The sequence below is a fragment of the Tetrao urogallus genome (genome assembly GCF_951394365.1).
Source record: "Tetrao urogallus genome assembly, chromosome: 17".
Lineage (NCBI taxonomy): Eukaryota > Metazoa > Chordata > Aves > Galliformes > Phasianidae > Tetrao > Tetrao urogallus.
This window is the reverse complement of record NC_136830.1, coordinates 585,128-603,863: the sequence shown is the minus strand read 5'-3', so window position 1 is coordinate 603,863 and position 18,736 is coordinate 585,128. Positions and strand designations below refer to the sequence as shown.

Sequence of the window (18,736 nt, the reverse complement as noted above, 5' to 3'; positions counted from 1 at the left end):
GAGAGATGTCTGGCCTTTGGCTCTTAAATGTACAAGTTCTGGACAAAGATTGAACGCAGTACTGAGGTGACGTGGTTACTAGGTTCTGTTCCTGAATTACAGTGATTTACACGTGAATCTTTGAGCACTGAAAGTGTTTGACTAACTGGATGTTTCGACACAATAGAAGTGGAAATATTCTAGATTGATCCCTTGGTTTGACTTTCTGGTAATGTTTCCAGCAGTTTGGCTTCATTTGTTTTCAGAACTGTAGAGATCCTCATATGTCAGCGGTTTGTGGTTGGCTGATGACAACCTGTTTAACTTCCAAATTTAGTAAGAATTTATTTCATTTCAAAGTAATGTTTGTGATTGGTAGACATTACTTGAAAGTTATAGTATATAACATTGAAAGTTCCTGTGATTTAGAAATACAGATATACAATATCTATATTATATTGTTGGCTCTCAAGGAGTTGGCTTTCTGTAGTACAAAGCGTTTTGCTCAAAGAGGTTAACGTGGGGCTATCAGAGATAAATTGCCAAGTACAGTCCCTGAAGACCTGCCGTACTCTGGAGGAACAAGCCAGACAGCAGAATCTAGTAATTTGTTTGCTGATCAATGAATAAAATTCTAGAGATCTATTTACTGCTTTTTTGCTTTGTTACAGCTGCTATTGAAGATGATGTTGTAAGATACCAGTATGTGAAGAAGAAGGGCTATGTACGACTTCACACTAACAAAGGAGACTTAAATTTGGAGCTGCACTGTGACATGGTACTGTATGCCCTGTAGGATGCAACTTCTAACTTATCTCTAGGTAACAAATGCATCAGGAGCTGGCAATGGAAGTGTCCAGAGATGAAGAGTAGTGTGTAGTTGTAATAGAAACAGGTAAGTAATCAGCTCTTGGTGATTTTGTTTTGTCTCCTGCATGGAATTTCATCTTTCAAGCAAAATATTACAGGTGATTCAAAGAGAAAGGTTTTTTCAGTGTCAAATGTATTCAAACACATGAATTGCATGTAATAGCTGTGTTGTATCCATTATGGTTCCAGACAGGGTGATCTGCTGTAATATTTATGTCTTTTATTTTATATGTTGTACTACTGTGTGTATCAATGTGCTTTTGAGAAGCGTCACACATTTTAGCAGGGCAACTTCTAATATGTCAAACTGTGTGTTTGGAGCTTCAAAGGGTTGAGGGTACAGTGACCCAAGTAGTGACTGAATAAAAAAGGCAGACATAAAAAAGAAGAAAGAGCACAGAGAAGGGAGACAAGGTTGCTCAGCAGGTAACTGGAAGAACCAGGACAAGAACCTTGATGAAAAAGAGCAATCTGAATTAAGTTGATTAAGTTCCCCAGGAACTGTTAGATTCGTTTCTAAATCCTGGGCTTTACAGAACAAACCTAAACAGGTAGGCACACATTCATTTAAAAGTCAGTGGACTGGAGTTTTTTTAATAGTCAGTCCAGCTTGGTTCTGCAGGAAATCTGTGGCTTTTAAAATGATAAATGTGGTAAGACTTACCCTAGACAAATGATGGCAACACTGACATCTCAGATGACACTGTGTTCCAGTGTGCTTGTTTTTTCATTTCTAGAGGCGTATCTGTATAAGGAAAATATTTTTACTACAAAAAGCCCAAACCATCCATTGCACGCTGAGATTTTTAGCTTGGGAAATCAGAGGTCTGAAAGTAGATCTTTTGGGGTTTAAATGGTAAAACAAGTATGTCCTTGTCAAGATGCTCTGAGAGCTAACGACAGTGATGCTGGCTGTGATTTGGGGTGCCTGGTATAGAATCCAGAGATGCACTGGGAGAATGCATGCTTTTTTGCCTAACTTTGTGAATAGCTGGGAGATACGAAAATCAGCAAGAAAGACAGTCCTGCCAGCTTTCCCTTCTCTTCCTTTCTCACAAGCAAGGAGCAAGATATGTGCAAACTTTTCAAGCTGATCTATACAAAAAGTATGAGAATCTCCCCAACAACAGCTTATGGTGCTAGTAATTCTGTAGGCCTCTGTCATCCGTGCAGGTGTTTTCCATGCTCTGAAATAGTAACATTATGTGGTAAGGCAAAAAGCAGAGGATGTTACTACAGCAATATTTGGGGGAAGCAGCAGAACGAGCAGATTGCCTTGAATCATTTGTTTTGCCGTATGTTCTGAAACTGGCTCCTGGCTAATGCAGACTGACTGCAGCTATTCTTGTCAGCGTGGTTTCTTTGGCCACACGTGTGACCAGTATCACTCAGTACTGAGGACTCAGGCTCAATCGCCCATTATAAACTTCCTGTGTGATATCCATTGTTTCCTTTTTTTCTGGATGAATCCCTGTTTATCTCCCTTTCACACACTGCTTCATTATGTACACGCTGTGTACCGTTCTGCACAACCAGACCTGCATGAACACTGGCCATCTGTTTCTTTCTTTTCTCTGTGTCAAACATATCTGTATGAAGTAAGCAGACCTTTGGCTTATTTGTGGAAGATACACATATTTAGAATAGTTAGAAGAGCTGACTGCTGTAGGGAGGTTTTCACAATGTTCACTTTAGGTCATTGTCCAACGTCTATTAAATCAGTTCCTCCTGGAGATGCTTATTTTTCTCCCCTTACTGTATAAGGAGCTTTTGCCCTTAAATTCTATTTTCCTGACGCGCTCTGAACTTAGGCACATAAGGTAGCTCAGTGCAGAGCAAATATCTTACAGACACGTAATACATAAATAGATTGCACATTTATATGTGGATCAGCTACAGTGGATCTATTGAGATTGCAAAGGCAGATAACAGAAAATGGGGAAATGCCAAAATTAAGGCCTTAAACACTCTGTTCACTCTGCTGGTGAATATGCACGCTAATAACAGTAACAGTACTTCATCACATGATGTTTTTGTTAATCCTCTCTTCTGGATCATTCAGTACATGAGCTGAATCAGTTCTGGGATGTATTTAGAACTGTATAGTGAATCAGTTTGTATGCAGGATTTTGTTTCTCTGCAGACATGTAGAATGTGGGTAAGGCACTCTGACCCAGGGGCTGACCCCCTTGAATGCAGTCTGAGGGAGTTGGAGTGAATCATAATGCCTGCCCAAATAATGTTGCATGGGCTTTTTGGTGATTGACTTCTCAGCCTTCATGATCTTTCAGTGTAGCTGGTGTGGGTAGCAACAGCTTTTCAGAAAGACATGGAGTGAGAAACAATTTTCAGCTCAAAGCACTGTATTGATACCCACTGATAACGCCAGCAGATCTGGGGCCTCTGGGTTCATCGCACAGTTCTGTGCTGCCTGAGTGAATGGGAGAGTTGATAACAGTATTAGGCTGTCAGTGCTGTTTGAATTCAGCCAAAATGTGTATAATTTGGGGAATTCGTTTATCTGCTCTCTCTCTCAAGCAGTGCAACTGCGGGAACAAACATGTGATTTCTGAGCTATATTACAGTGCTGCTTAGCTTCTCTTTTAAAAAACTGGGCATTATCTGGCTGGTTGTTCCCTTGACCTGACCACAGGTTCCTTTTTGTAACTGCTGGGTGATATCCTGTGCTCGGATTATTGCGGAAGCCATGCTAGCAGTGCTTGAAATTGTAGGGTACTGCAAGCATGTGATTGTGAAATGCTTTAGGAAGCTTAAGTCTTAAGTTGCTATATAAGTATGATAAATGAGTACCTGTGTCTAGAGGTAGGATTTAGAACATTCATTGCTTTTTGAAATAGTCTTATGGACAAGACTTAAATATACATTTTGAGGTGAAGTCTTTTTGCCAAAATAGAGAACCACAAATGACATACTTGCTGTCGTAGACTGTGTCTCTACTTTGGAGTCTTTGGTTGCATTTTCATGGCTATGGGCTCCCTATTTAAAAAATATATATTCTTGCATCTCTAAACAGAGCAGTCTGCACTGCTGCTCAAGTCCACTGGGTATCATTTTTGTTTTTAACACTCTCTCCCCAACCTTGGATTCTTTCTCTCTGCCCTCAGTTCTTGTGATTCCAGTTCTCTTTGGATGAGAAATAGTTTTCCCTGGTTTTGTGAGTGAACTGGCAGTGTGGATTGCTTGGAGTTCAGTTCACACGAGTGTGGAAACTTTTGCTGTAAAATAAATTGAGGCACCTTCATACAGTAGTATTTAAAGGTGCCAGTCAGTAAGGTTGGTAGTGGTGAGAATCTTCCAAGCTCCAAAAGCCTAATCATGAAATGTTTTGTACTGATCCAAGGCAGGAAGTCAGTTCTGCGGTATGATTGAAGTCATCTTCAGCTACTTAGTGACAGGATACGGAAAGAGAGCATGAAACAGGGCTGGAATCCAGGTACTTTCTGTGTCTGTTCAAAGCACCAGAAACCGCTTATGTTCCGGAACAATGATGTGTGGTGTAAGTCAGTGACCTGAGAAAAGGCAACTGAGATTTTGGAAGATAAATTGGACCTTTTTTCACCCATTTGAGTTTGTGCCTCAGCTGTTCTGCCTTCTCTTTGCACTGTGGTGGTGTGCCTGTTGCTCTTTGTTGCTGTTTTTTTTTTCCCTGTCTTCTTATTCAGAATTTCCAGAATAAGCAATCATAGATGCCTGATTGCACGAGTGCAGCAGCATGGACAGCCTGCCAGTTCAGACCAGCAGTCCTTCATGACAACAGATCGTATTGGACTCCTAGTCTCTGTACCTGTGAAAGGGAATACAGATACCTTTGCCTACAGGTTGCTTTGAGGCTTGTGGTTTTTTAAATTTTCATTGTACCATGGAAATATATGTAGATTTTTTTAAAAAGCACTCCAGAAGGTCCTGTCAGAATGATGAGCAGGTGGTCTCCCTTTTCTCTTTTGTGCAAGTTGTCACTAGAGAGCTGGTGGCTAAACACATGCTCACTGTAGTAATTGAATGGTGATCTGTAACTGCCATGTCAGGTTTTGTTAATTCCCTTGTGTCTCTTTGATGTAATACGTTAAGCTTTAAGGGCAAGTTGGCGTAACAGAGAAGAATGTGAGATGGATTTCAAAGCCCCATCCAGCACTCCACAAATGCTTTTTGAGGTTTTAGGACTTGACAAACCCTACTTAATGATGGTGTCTTGGCATAGCTATCTGAAGAAGCCATTATTCTACAGATAGCGATGTTTTAATCTTTCAAGGCCCTCTGACCTATTAAATATGCCTGTGATCTATAACTGTGTAATCTAGCCCCTATTCTTTGAAATCATCTTTCCTTTTGTGTGAGGGACTATTCCAAAGATCAGAAGCCTATGAACTTCTTATCCATTTCCAATGGGAAAGAAGTGAGTTGCTTAAAAAATCCTTTGACCTCCTTGCATGACCAGGTCCTCCAGGCTTCCTGAATGTCTCATTTTCTTTCCAAATTAAACTGTTAAAATCTGTTCTACTCACTTTCTGCCAACTGTATGGCAAATATATGGCTGATGTTTTACCAGTTTACTTGTTCTCTCAGTAGTTCCCCTAAGTAACTTGTCGGGGTGAAGTATAGTGGTTGTAAATAGCTTGGCCTATTTTCATCAAATTATGTAATTGTAGAAAGAGCTGCAAGTTTTAGCTTTGAAAGTTCTGGTTAACAGAAACTGAAAACAAATCATTCAAACCATTCTTTTCCAGTAGCAGAAGTGGGGGTGGGAAGTGCTCAGCCAGCTTCCTGCATGCCTGTCCCTGCACTGTGGACCTTGCTGCCCTTGGCTTTTTATGCCCAGTTTCCTGATACCCTCTGGCTTTAGGTAACTGGGAATACATTTTTCACATTTGGACCTTTCTGGCCCTCTAGCACCCTTGGCAAGTTGGATCTGGCAGAGGGAATTGGTCACTGTTGGATTCTCTTCTGCTTTTGGACAATTGACGGTGCAGGAATCCCGTACCAGCTGTGTCTGCCACTTGGTGATCCCAAACCTGAGGATGAGGCAGGCAGTTTGGAGTTACACAGCTGCTGCTCTTCATCTCTTTCTGACACGTTTCTTGTTTGTACCTTGGCACTGATGAGAGCAGGGTGACCTTGAGAGGCTGACAGCTACCAGAGCTTTACTGTGTAGCATGGAAGTGATTACAGGGTGCATTTTCTTAGAAGGTAGAATTTTTGTGCTATTTGCAGACTGAAGAAATGCCAGGGAGCTGCTGCGGGACTTGTGATGCTCCAGACTTTACAGCTGCTGGAGGCTACTTAAGCAATTTAAATTGGATCTGTATTGAAACTGTACCTAGTGATTCTGTGTCTTATTTGCTGGCTCCCAGCCTGCTTCTGCTTTGTCTGGCAAGCTCCTCCACTCTTGTGGCTTACGGATTGGAAGGGGGAAGGGCTGTTTTCTTCTACAATAAATTAAAGTTAGAGGAAAAGTAATAACTGCAGCTAGGAATGACGACTGCCTCCAGAGAGCTAGCAGTTAACATTGACAAATTAGATGAGTGAATTCGGTACCCTGTTTAGCTTGAATTGTTCTCTGCTAAACTGATTGATTGTCCCTGTACTTGCAAAATTGTGAAAACTGAAACTGGAGCATGTCATTTCTTATTGGCAACTTGTCTAAGCTAAGCATATCAGATTTGAAAAAGTTTTCAGTAGCATTGTTAATGTCAGAACCGAAAAGTGCCTCTTAAAAGTGAAATTTAGCAATCTGCTATAACCTTTGCTAAACAGCTCGTTAAATTGCAGTAAGTTTCAGTGTGATGAGAATGCTATCATTCTACTGTTTGTTCTAAGAAAACTTTGATGTTTTGAGGTAGCAAAATAGGTAAATGTTTGCTGTCAAGTCAGCAGTCTTTTATCTGAGACAAGTTTGCTTGTTCTGATTCCTTAAATATCAGTGAGAGTCTTGCCAATTGTTTTACTCCACAGTGCCGTGATGCTTTTATCTTTCCTATCTCTTTGGAGCCGATCTCTTCTGATCACAGAACACACAGTGACCCAATGACCAAATTGAAGTTGGTCTCCCTTACACAAACTGCATCATCTCTGAATTGAACCACAGCAGGCAGTTGTTGTTTGTTGGTATAACCTGTCACCACAGGATCACCGTTGTCTTTTGTGGTGCTTTGTCTTAGAGGCACAAGCAGAAAGTTTTGCATTCGGTCAGCAGTAAATCTCAGACTCAGTCATACAGTTGTCTTCATATCAGGCTCAGAGTATCGAATTTATCCAAAGCAGTCAATGCCAAATCTCCCACGCCAAGTGCGTCTCAGCAGCTCTTGTAAGCAGTATCCTGTCCAAAGGAGAAGAAAAGGGCTCGAGGTTTGTGGGACTGTGCAGAACAAAGTTGCATTCTGCACCAACCATGCAAACATAACTGACTTTGAAGCCTTTGTTCCAGCTACAAAGACTGGTGAAAAATGTGTGTAAACAAACCCAGCTTTGATACCTGAGTGTGAGATCTTGTGGAAAATGCGAGTCTCTCAGTCGTGGGCTACCAGTGTGCCCACCTGTTCAGAAACTCCTCCCTGCTGCATCCCTCAGCCCGTTGCTGAAGGCAGAAGGATGGCACTCGGGATCGCGCAAAGTTCTGCAGGCACAGCTGCTTTCTTGTTGGCTCATTACTGACAACAGACTCCAGCTCTTCCTACTTCTGGCCATTCTTGTCTCAACATCAAAAGCAACAGTTAACGTCTCCCTTTTTGTTCTTTTTGCATCATTATTTACATTATTTTATCCTGCTGTGATCTAGATATACACGTATGAAAGTCATGGCAAAAACATCACCTCCTTTTGTAATCCCGTTGATTTGAAAGTCAGCAACAGGAAAAAGGTTATGTTTTCTTCATAACCTCCAATGGTTTCTCGTAAATCCATAATGATATTCTCAACAAGCCAAACTGAAAAATTGCTGAAAGCTTTTCTCTCCAAAGAGTGTGGCAGGACGGAGCTGGGAAACCCTCCCTTCCTCTTGTCCTAACAGGAGAACAAAAGCCAATCTGCCTCTGCATCGCGTCCTTCGAATTAAAGACACTTCTACTCTCTCCAAGTGGCAAACACTAAGGAAAAGAACGCTTATACTGAAATGATTCTCACTTTGCAGGTCTCCTCTCTCATCAGTTAAAATGGGTCACTCCGTTTGTAAAAGTCAGCTTAACTCACAGTTGGTATTGGACAGCTGAGAGCCAACCGGGAGACTGAAGACCTGCGACATCCCTGTTGCCAAGGTAGAAGAGATGGGGAAAAGAGGAGCCACTGAGTTGTTGCTATGGCTGCAAGGAAGAAGGCTTTGCTATGTGAAGAGCTAATCATTTCAAACTGCTTCATCCCTCGAGGATCTGCATGAACCTTGGAGGAGAAATTTCACACTAAGCGTTCAGAAGCTGTCATTTGCACATCTGTATAATTTCCCTGCACTAATGCCATTTCCCTTTTATTTCTTTTTGTCTCTCTAAATTGGAAGAACTGTTGTAGTTGCACTAAAATACAGAGCTTTTTCCATTAATCCTATGTGTCAAAGCAGAAATAATCTGAAATAATGAAAAGCCAATTCCTCACGAATTAAAATCTTATCATACAAATGCCAGAATCCTGCTATTAAGAGGCGTGAACTAGTGACAGAAATTTTGAAGGCTTCAAGCTAAGTGTAGGTTTTTCTCTTTTTTTAACATAGATCTCCTTAGGCAATTTTTGTTTTGCTTTGGTCTATTTACATACTCAACAAAAAAAAAAAAAAAAACAAAAAGCACATACACTTCTCTATGAAAGAGCACCACAAAAGATGATGGTGATGTTGCTAAGGAGCTGTTTACCTGCCAAGTGTATCTGGATGATGGCTGTGGTGACCATGGGAACCAATTTGGGAATTATTTAAAGAAAACCTTGCAGTGAAATGATATTGCATTGCATGTACACTAAGTATTTCTGTAGTTGCATTTGAAAAGCCCATTTCTGAGGAAAAGATGTAACTGGAAAGCAATTTAAAGAGAAGGGTCAGCACAGGTACTGCCTGAAAAGCACATCACCGTGGTGAATGCTTTTTATTGTATGCTTCGCAGATCGTGTTTGAAAATAAACAGCAGTACTGTTTTAGGTTATCAACTTTGTACACATTTAAAGCTGTTTGATACTGATCAGCAAGGGACTTAGTCTGATGCCTGATCTCATTTCTCTTAAAAAATTAATTACAAGTTGCTGTATTCCCCCTAGAGAACTTATTAACTGTGTCTTTCTCTCCAAGGAGCACTCGGTTCTCATCAGGTAAAGTGCCCTGGGCTAAAAGCTGCTGCTTCCCATTTCTAATTCAAAAAGATCAGTTTTAGTCTTATTTTTATCCCTTCTGACATTTTTTGTGAGTGATCACTAGTAGCACTGCTGTAATTTCGAGCTTGTTGCAATATTATTTTGTGAGGAAAGCAAATGCAGCAGAAATGATTCTTCTGGGGTTGAATATGACTTGGAAGATTATGGACAAAGTGGATTTTCCTGTGTGTGTGTGTCCAGTTCAAATAAAAGCTTTTAAATTCAGTCTTTTGCTGCATAAACATTGCAGCTATGGGAAAACATGTTGTTATTTGAAACAATTGTAATGGAATATCTCTACTCACAAGTTGCCGCTGGGATACTACCAGAATGTGTGTCTTGGTGTCAGTCTGCTATAAAACATTGCCATTGCAACCCAGTAATGAAGTACATAAGAAATCTGAGATTATAGTTGGTGTAAGATTAGAACTTGTTTGTTTTTCCAGTTATGTTACCTGAGAACTACCTATCTATTTGCAAAATAATTAAGAAGAAGTTGTTAAAGAATTCCTAATGCTGTGAGAGGTACAGTTTGGATAATTAAGGGATGTTTCTGTGTATAGAGGGGTTAGAATGACTGTGCTCTAGATAAGAAAGTTATGGATGATTCAGGATGAATGACCATATGGATCTAGTTCTAAGAAGATGGACATTGTTTTGCTCTTAAAAGACTGTGATTAGACTTGCCTTATTTTGAAAATGTATCCTGGGCTTTCTTTTTTTGCTTTTAAGCACTTCACATTGCATGTCTGAGTCTCTCTCTGTCTTTGTACAGGTTTCAGACTAGTGGTAAGACCAAGAGTAGTCTCATATCAATGCAAAATGAATCAGTGTATTTCAAAACAAGACTTCAAGTCTTGAATATGTTTGTTTGCAGATGTCATGACTCGTGAGGGCTTTTATTGCAAGCACATACAATAAGTACATTTTCAAAGTCTGTAACAACTCACATTAGTTAGATGTTTGGGCTTTACTTGATAAAGCTGGGACATGTTTATGAACGTACTCCATTGTGGAGCTAAAAAAAAACCTCCAAGTATAGGAAACAGGTTGTTCCTATGTATGTAGTTTGCACTTGTTTGTATGTGTGAAGGTATTTTAATCCTGCAGAGAAGAGCATCTTCTCTGAGCATCTGTACGATTGCAGAGGGAGGATAATCGGTGTACAGGAGGGCTTTTCAGAAGGTATGTTTGGATGCTCTAATCTACACTGTAAAAGGAAATTAGAAGTGAGCAAGGTATTCAACATTTTTTTCCAGATTTTCGAAGATTTTTCTCTTCTAAATTATTTTTCCTGTGGGTAGACCAGTGTTCAAAGTGGTGACTTCTGGGATCAGTCCCATTCTTAGTCCTAAGTTGTGAGGAGCACACAGTGCTTCTCTTCCAGTTAACTTTAATGCACTCATTTGCAGTAGTGAAGCAGAGAAGCCAGGTACTTTCTTAGTTTGAGAGATTAGTGCCCACTGGAACCAGGATTACCATGGAACTAAGTTACTTGAAAGTCTGAGCATGCCTGCTTTCACTGTCATGATGTCTGCTGGGAGTCCGTGTTATCTGAGTTAGCGTTCAACAGTTCTTTGTGTTAGTTGGAAAGCCTGGGTTTAATTTATTCTAAGTACTGTGTGCCTGTTATCCTTAAAAAAAAAAAAAGAATATATTGTATTTATTTTCTGTAGAGACAGACTCGTTCTTCAAGAGTCCTGCATGTTTCTTTGTGAGGCTCGAATGAGGGCGACTCTCATAAACAGTGTGATGACCAATTTGATTGTCTGAATGTGTGGCTTAATTAAAACTTCTGTTTGTCTTTCAGACACCTCGAACCTGTGAAAATTTTATCAAATTGTGCAAAAAGAACTATTACGATGGGACAATTTTTCACAGGTCAATTCGTAATTTTGTGGTGAGTACTGACCAAATCCTTTTTAATACACAGTATACAGTGCTCTCAAAATACTTACTAAGCTTGAGTTTTAGTATCTTCTTTGCATTAGAAATATATTAAAATATACCTGCAGAGCTGGGATTGTCCCAGCTTACTAAATTTGTAGTTAAAAATCTAACAAGTCTTACTAACAACTGTTTCTGACTTATACTATCAGAGAACATCACTGGCATCCAGGCAAAAACTTTGAGAGTCGTTGCCTTGGCAAGGCTCTTGTTGTGTTCCTCAAGCTGCAGGTGAGTGGTTAATGAACAGAAAGGGAGGGAGATGCTAATTTGCATATGTAATTCCGCATCCTGTTGAAATCTCATTCAGATGAAGCATGAAAAAGCTGAATTTCTGATTCAGGCTGTGGTGCTTGGATGCTCTCACATCATCCTTTCCCAAGGGCACTCAATGTTCAGGAGGCGTCCGGATGAGGAGCTGTGTGATGTGGTTTAGGGCTGGTGGGGGCAGTGGTGATGAGGAGACGGTTGGACTGGATGATCTTGTGGGTCGTTTCCAACCTTGTGATTCTATGGGATATAGCTGTAGCACAGTCAGCACACACAGTTGGCTGAATTTGGACCACTGTAATCAGTATTTTATGAGTTTAAGTAATTATCAATATGTTAATCACATTTTGTGAGCATACATAAGGCTTTAATATAATAAAGATACCAAGCTATTATAAAGATATCAAGATGTGATGCTACAGAAGTGATTTAGAGTTCTTTCAGGGCGAGACGTGTCTAATAACTCATTTTGACAGACTGAAGAGGCATGTTTTGCATTCAGAGGTCTGCTTCTCAGATTTAAAACTTATATTTGGTTACTCACCATGCCTAGTTAATAGTTTTTCCATTACATTTTTAATTTTACATTGAGATTTGCCAGATGTTAGAAGACAGCGAGTCCTTGATGCATCTTACTGCCACTGCAGTCCATTGGAAGGCCTGGAAGTATGACCCTTGTTTACATAGGTGCAGTCCAGGGAGCTTAGGGTGCTGTAACGTCCTTTCAAAAGAGTTAGCGACCTGATCCTGAAGGCAGCATGCATCTTTCAGAGGACATCACTGAATGTTATATTCTGTCATGCCATCCTCCAAAAAGAAAAGCTTTTTCCTTCTGGCAGGACCATATATCTTGGTTGGTAGTTAAACCAACCATTAAAATTGTGCCTGTGTGCTATCACTGTACAGCTGGTTGTGTCACACTCCCTTTACTGGCACTGGACTACAGAATATTATGTATATATTAGTGATTAAATTTATTATTGTGAATGTTTTCACATGGGGATTTTCCCATTGAGGTAGTGAGAAGGATACTATAAAATATGGATTCAAATACATTCTGCATCTCCTCATTTATTTCCTTTGCATCATGTGTTGGATTGGTAGCAATATATAAAGCCTTTTCTATTCTAAAAGCAATATGTCATCAGTTAAAAAGCACGTTACTCTCTAGTACAAAGTGGAAAGGATGATCTGATTAACCCATTTGAGACTGTTTATTTTCCTTATTTACTCAGGAGGCCTATTATTTTTATAAAACTATCATTTTGCAGTAATGCAGGAGGTGACAGCCAGCTGATAAAAGCAGCTCCAAATAAGTAGCAGTGGTTTCCTTGGTGCTAACTTGTAACCTTACTTAGTGCAGGACAAAAAAGTGAAGCAGAATTGACTTTTATAGCTTGTATTCAATGTCTTTTGTGCAGATATACATGTAACCTGTTGGTTTTATTGTAATTCTGCAGATTCAGGGAGGTGATCCAACTGGAACGGGAACAGGTAAGCTGTGTTTGAGTTAAGTAAGCTGTTTTCACTTAAGGCACTGTGTTGTTTAATTGGTGTCATCTAGTAATTCTACTTAGTGCTGCACTTTTACTCGTTATCCACTTGTACATTTTACCTATGTGCTTGTAGATGTCACCAGCCTCCACAGGTCCTTGTACGCCCTCGTGGAGTTTTGTGCCTTTTTATTCTAGTTCACACATAGGTCACTTGTATATGCAAGCACTGAATTCTTCTGTGCATGTTCACAGACCATCTGAAAATAGGATGTCTTTGTAATTCTTTACCACTGCTTACTTTGTAAATAATGTTAGTGTGAGTTGCCCAACACATAATCCTCAACAGTTGCATGCTCTGAGACAGGAATTAAATGTTCTGAGTCTTGATGGCAAAAGCCTGTTAACAGGCTTTGTTGCTGTATTTGCATGGACTGTCAAAAGAATTGTGATTTGATTTTTGTTAGAGGGAAGGTTTCAGTTCAAATCCCAAAAGGCATAATTAGGAACATCTTCTAAAATGAGAAATTAAAGAGATGTCGGGAGACCAGAGAAATGTAATGGATTGATGCAGGCAGCTTTTGCCTTTCTCTAGGGTGGGTTCAGCTCTTGCTGTGAAAAAATGAACTTGTTGGTGTCATTCTTGTCGCTGTGCAAATGGCAGAAGTACTGTAAGGCAACACGAGTAATGGTTGGCAGGAGGCTGGCAGGGCTGCTGTTCTGAAGGTCAAGGCTCTGCTCTACTGGCAAAGGGAGTAGGAAGTGTAAGACCGAAGGGGGAAGAAAACAATGAAGACCGTAGGAGAAACAACTCCTCTGTGAGTTATTTTTAAAAAGGAGTATAATGACCTCTAGACTTCTCCATCTTGTTTTTCTCCTTGTCATTCTTAATTAAATGTGAGTATGCTGTAGACAAGGTGTCTTGCAAACAACTGTCAAGGCTATTAAAGTTCCAATAAAGCGAACAGTTTATACTCAAATAAAGATGACAGCGTTGCACAGTTGTTGACGCTATGGTCACTAAATGGTTCTGATGTTTTGAACATAACTGCACTTTAAATAACCTTATTAATTATTTATCTAATGTGCTAATAGTAGCGTCGCAAGAAAATGTACTAAACAGGCAGTCTGGTGAGCTACCTGACTTCCCTTGAACTCCTCTGCCTGTGTGCTTAGTGCTTACATGAAGCAGCTTAGGCAGCTCGCAGTGTAGGCAGTCGGTCAGGCTTTGCTCCACGTTACTTGGCATACCTTGCACACTGTGAGGTGTCTACAAGCCAGCATTAACTTCACGTACAGATGTGTGTACCTCAGTTAGCCAGTATTCTGTGCTGGGATCTACTGTAACTCTGTAACTGTATCTCCAGTTGTGTGCTGGAATTTCGCCGTTTAATTTGGTATCAATTCTTTAAACCCTGTAAATTAAATGAAGCACTTATTTTTAACTATAGAATGGAGAAAAGGAGAGAATGCATCTCCCTTACCATTCTCTGTGCCCCTCTGTAAATTAACGCTTTGCTTAGGATGAGTGACTTACAACAACGTGAACACTTAAAGTAAACAAGAGGAAAGAGAGTAAATAATTTGACTTCTGTAGTATCAGGGAAGCATTTCTGTAGAACAGGGCTTTCTTCTCAGGTATTTCAACTGGAAATAGTGAAGACTATTCAAAAGTTATCCTTGAGATTTTATTTTAAACTGCTGAGCTGTTTCCATCAGAGCCTTTTATAGAAGGACTTCAGACATGCACAAGTTGTGCTCGGCTCTCCTGGGTAACTGTGCTTTAGTTTAGCAAAACACCCTGTGGAAGGGCTGTCACCAGCTGTCCCTACAGCTCCCCAGGCTGGAAGCAGCACTGAGCCTTACCTCTTTTTCGTGGTTTTTTTTTTGTGCATCACATGGTGTGCCCTTGAATCTCTTATTCAGCTGTCACAAAAGAACGGTCCCAACTTGGTTGGCATGTCAGGGGCTGATCGCTGGTACTCAGTAGTTAACCTTGGGATGGAAGAACCTTGGGACATCTGGAAGTTGATACCATGTTAGAAAGAGTGAGGAGTTGAATTTTAATTTAGCTTACTCAGCAGCATTGCCAAAGAATTAGATGCACTATCCTGGAAGTTTGATACTGACTTAGAGGACCAAACTAATTTTCTGCAGCCATAAACTTCAAGTTTCATAAGACTACTGGGAGAAATTGTGTTGTGCTGCAGTGGCTTCTTTCTTTTTCTTTAACAATAAAAAGCCACAAACCATCCATAAAGGCAGTATTCAAAGCAATAAGCTGAGTCATGGTCATTCTTTGTAATGATTAATTATTTGAAAACGAATTTTACATTTGTGATGCATCTTTTCCTGCTGTTCTTAACAACGAAGTGGTTGAACTCAGTGAGCAATTCGGTCAAGCTCGCAGTAGTGCAAATGGAACAGCTGCTCGGTGTTTCAGTGTTCCAAATAATAGAAGAAAATTTGCATGTAGGAAAAACAGGTTTAATATCCCAAACCCCTTGTATGAAAAGGGGAGAACTGTATCCAGGACATTCCATTTTTAAAGCAGCACAGGCATTTTTCAGCTACTCACATTGTTGGAAGATGTAATGAATCAGGTTGAGTTTGCCTCTGTCCATTGCTGAATCCAAGAAGGCACAAAGGAGGTTCGTAGTGCATTTTGGTTTGTGTGGAACAAAGCAAAGCACTTTTTTCCCCTCCTCTGAACTGTCAGTAGCACAGAGACTGTGGTCAATCTTGGTCAGTTCTGCAGTGTGGTTTCCTAGCAGGGAAAGATACTAAAATGTCACCAGTTGTAGAACTCTTTTCTTGCATGCCTGAAGTTTAGCAAAGCGTAAGAGTGGGGCCTTCTTAACTGGAGCAGTGCCTCCATTTCGATTGCAGCCCCTCAGATATGAGGGTTAAAAGTACTGTGTCTTCTTGTCTGGAAGGAGAGAAGCACTTACTGGATGAACTCAGGCTTTCGTATTTGCACAATGATTCAAGAATCTCTCTTGGAAAGCTCTGTGGAAGTGTCAGATGTTATTATGTACCTCGCTGTTCCAAATGACAAGAACATTACAGAAAGTAAGCCGTCATTTTTGTGAATCAGAGCCCTCCCACTTCCTTACCACTGCTTAGCAATCTTTATGCCAGAAAAAGGAAGGATTTACTTAAAATCACAGCTTTCATGAATGATGATTCCCAGCCCACACCTGGCTTCTGGAATGTTGCATTTCTGAAGCCCTAGGTGCATCCCTCAGCTCTTTGCATAAAAGTTGCGCAAGTTCTGTACACTCATCAAAAATAATAATGAAATAGATGATTACTGAAGAAGTTGTTTGAAAGGAGAAAAACTACCAAAGCTGTTTTTAGTTTGAAATACAATCTGCAAATATGACTTCTTTCTTTGTACTTGCTGAGGTGTGCTCGCTGCAGTTGTCAGATGATATCTGTTCACCTTTCCTATAGCACAAGATGTGGAAATGAGGCTGGATAACTAACCGTGCTCCAGGGCACAGTCACAGCTTGGCTGCGTGCTGCTGTTGGAAGGCCATTCTCCTGTGGTAGCTGATCCCAGGCCCATTCCCAGCTTTGTGCAAAGGACCCACATCTGCAGTTGTCAGCACTGCTCCATTTCACATTCCCAATCCCAGTCCAGAAAGTGCCAGAGTGAGACCCTGTCTGCTCCCTTGTGAACCCCTTTGATTTTAGCACAGAAGTCCCCAGAATGTTTTACAGCACTTCTTGTAATAGCAGCTCAATTACTTTTCAAGTGCAGTAGGCACTGGATTCCACTCTTGATAGAAGATTATCTTCTCTGGGTGAAAAGCAGGAGCCAGGTGAGTGCCAGGCAGCACTGCCCAATGTGAATGGAACACCCAGACACGACTCTTGTTTTCCACAGGCTTTGCCTGCGCCCTGGGAAGTTGGCTTTACGTTCGGATTTTGCATCATAGTGATTCCATATATAGTCACTGGTGATCTGTGCTCCCTCGGAGGAAAATCTGGGGGATAAAGGAGGAGCCTGCTCTCCTTATGGCATGTGCAGGGAATGACCACATGGTTCTACCTCCTCCTGCTCTGGCTGCAGCCATTCTGCTTTCAGATGCAGTGAAGGTGGCGCATCCACACCTCCCAGCTGTGCTGAGAATAAACACAGTAAAATCTGTTTGATACTTCAGAATGCCTCATCTTTATTAGTAGTCAGCTTGCAGCCTGTGAGCTGTTTTCCCAAGTTTACATTGAGCTCTCCTGTATAAAGCAAAATGCAAAGGTCTAAAATTCCTGTTCCAGGCTGTGCTGGCTGAGCATTAGGCACTGTGCTGCCGTGCCAATAGGCTAATGAGGGATTTGTGCTTAATCTTCAGAGAGAAAGAAAGTGATTCTGAGTTTCAGTAATTAAAAACATAGTCCTTTTAACTCACCATCTTCTAGCCTGCTTCTTCATGCAGATGTTTGAAGCTTGGAACAATTCCAGAGGTAGGGAACATTTGACAAGCAGCAGTTTTTAATTGGCTATTTTTAATTTAAAGGGAAAACATTTGTTTTTGTGTTTGAAGAATAAAATAAAATCATTCCAATTCCATCTATTCCATTGTTCTCCCAGCATCTTCGCTGCACCCCCTCCTCCCCATGCCAGCCCGTGCTGCAGGCCTCATGCACACAGCCCTGCCCTGCAGGGTGCCTGTGCTTCTGTCCTCTGCTCTTCCTGCAGCTGCTGAGCACGCAGGCCTTGGGTCTCGAACTGTCTGCTGAAATATTAGCATTTGTTTCCGGAGAACTGGAGTGAACCAAAGTTAGCCATTGTATGCACGAGGTTAGTTCTGACCCTCAGAGTATGATCTGAAACCAAATCATGCAAAAATAAGTATTCCAAGACCAAAAGATGATGGTTCATTGCTCCTGTTTGTGAGCACTGGAGTCTGGTTGCTTGTTGTGTCATGCACTGTTTTTCTCATGCTTTCTGAATTATTTTCTCACCAGTGAGGCTGCAGGGTCCATTCCACCCACTTCCAGCAGCCTGACGAGGCTGGCATTCCAGCGTCTGCTGAAAGCCTGCTAGGGGTGCAGCAGGCTCAGGGCTTTGGCCACTTGCTGCTACATGCCATCTCCATTGCATCTGCTTATGTTTGTATGTTATCTGAGAATTTCTAGGCAACAAACACTCCTCTGGGTTAGGACTGGTAGTGCATCTGCTTTGCAAATAATGATGAGTTCCTTTAGGAGATCCTTTGAAGCAATGTTACCTGTTTATAGAAGGGAGACATGAGCGTGTCCGGGGGTGCAGGTGTGTGAGGTGTGCAGTGCTGGTGAGGAATGGGGCTGCAGGGCTGCAGGATGTGTCTGGATGGCTGCAGTGGGCCAGGTGGAGCTGAGGAAGGGAAAGTGGGAGCAGAATGCAGTGCACAATGCTCAGTGCAGCTGGTGGGGCCGGCACGCTGTGCGAGTATGCTGCTGGTTTTGAGCAGCACATGGAGCTTGCTGCATTCTTATCCCTGCTTGTTTGTGTACAACTACAGAGCGAGGCAGGTAATGGGCGCGACACGAGTAACGTCCCACAGGAACACACAGGGATGTTGGCTATCAAAGAGGAATGTTGGCAGTTTGTAGTAGGCTGAACACAATTTGGCCAGCAGAGCCTGTGCTGGGCACCATCTTCGTGACGGCGTCACCGTGCCCCTTCCAGCCGCCGTGGGAGCAGGTTGTCGTGCGGAATCACGCTGATGTAATGAGCTGAACTGAAGTAATCTCCTTCTCTCCTGATTATAGAAAGTCCTGCAGGGTTTTTCCCTTTGGCTGCCTCTTGTAAAACTGCAGAGCAGGCAGCGCTCAACTCTATTAATAGT

At 41.4% G+C, this 18,736-nt stretch overlaps 1 protein-coding gene across 1 annotated transcript in view; it reads left to right on the top strand.

Annotated features, from left to right (window-relative positions):
* Positions 1-18,736, top strand: part of PPIL2 (peptidylprolyl isomerase like 2) — a gene marked incomplete at both ends in the record, with an annotated part of 55,227 nt that overhangs the window by 21,676 nt on the left and 14,815 nt on the right. The window contains 3 exons of the mRNA XM_079544031.1: positions 651-757; positions 11,003-11,092; positions 12,870-12,903. Coding sequence (XP_079400157.1) covers positions 651-757; positions 11,003-11,092; positions 12,870-12,903 — 231 coding nt within the window. The remainder of the gene's footprint in view (positions 1-650; positions 758-11,002; positions 11,093-12,869; positions 12,904-18,736) is intronic.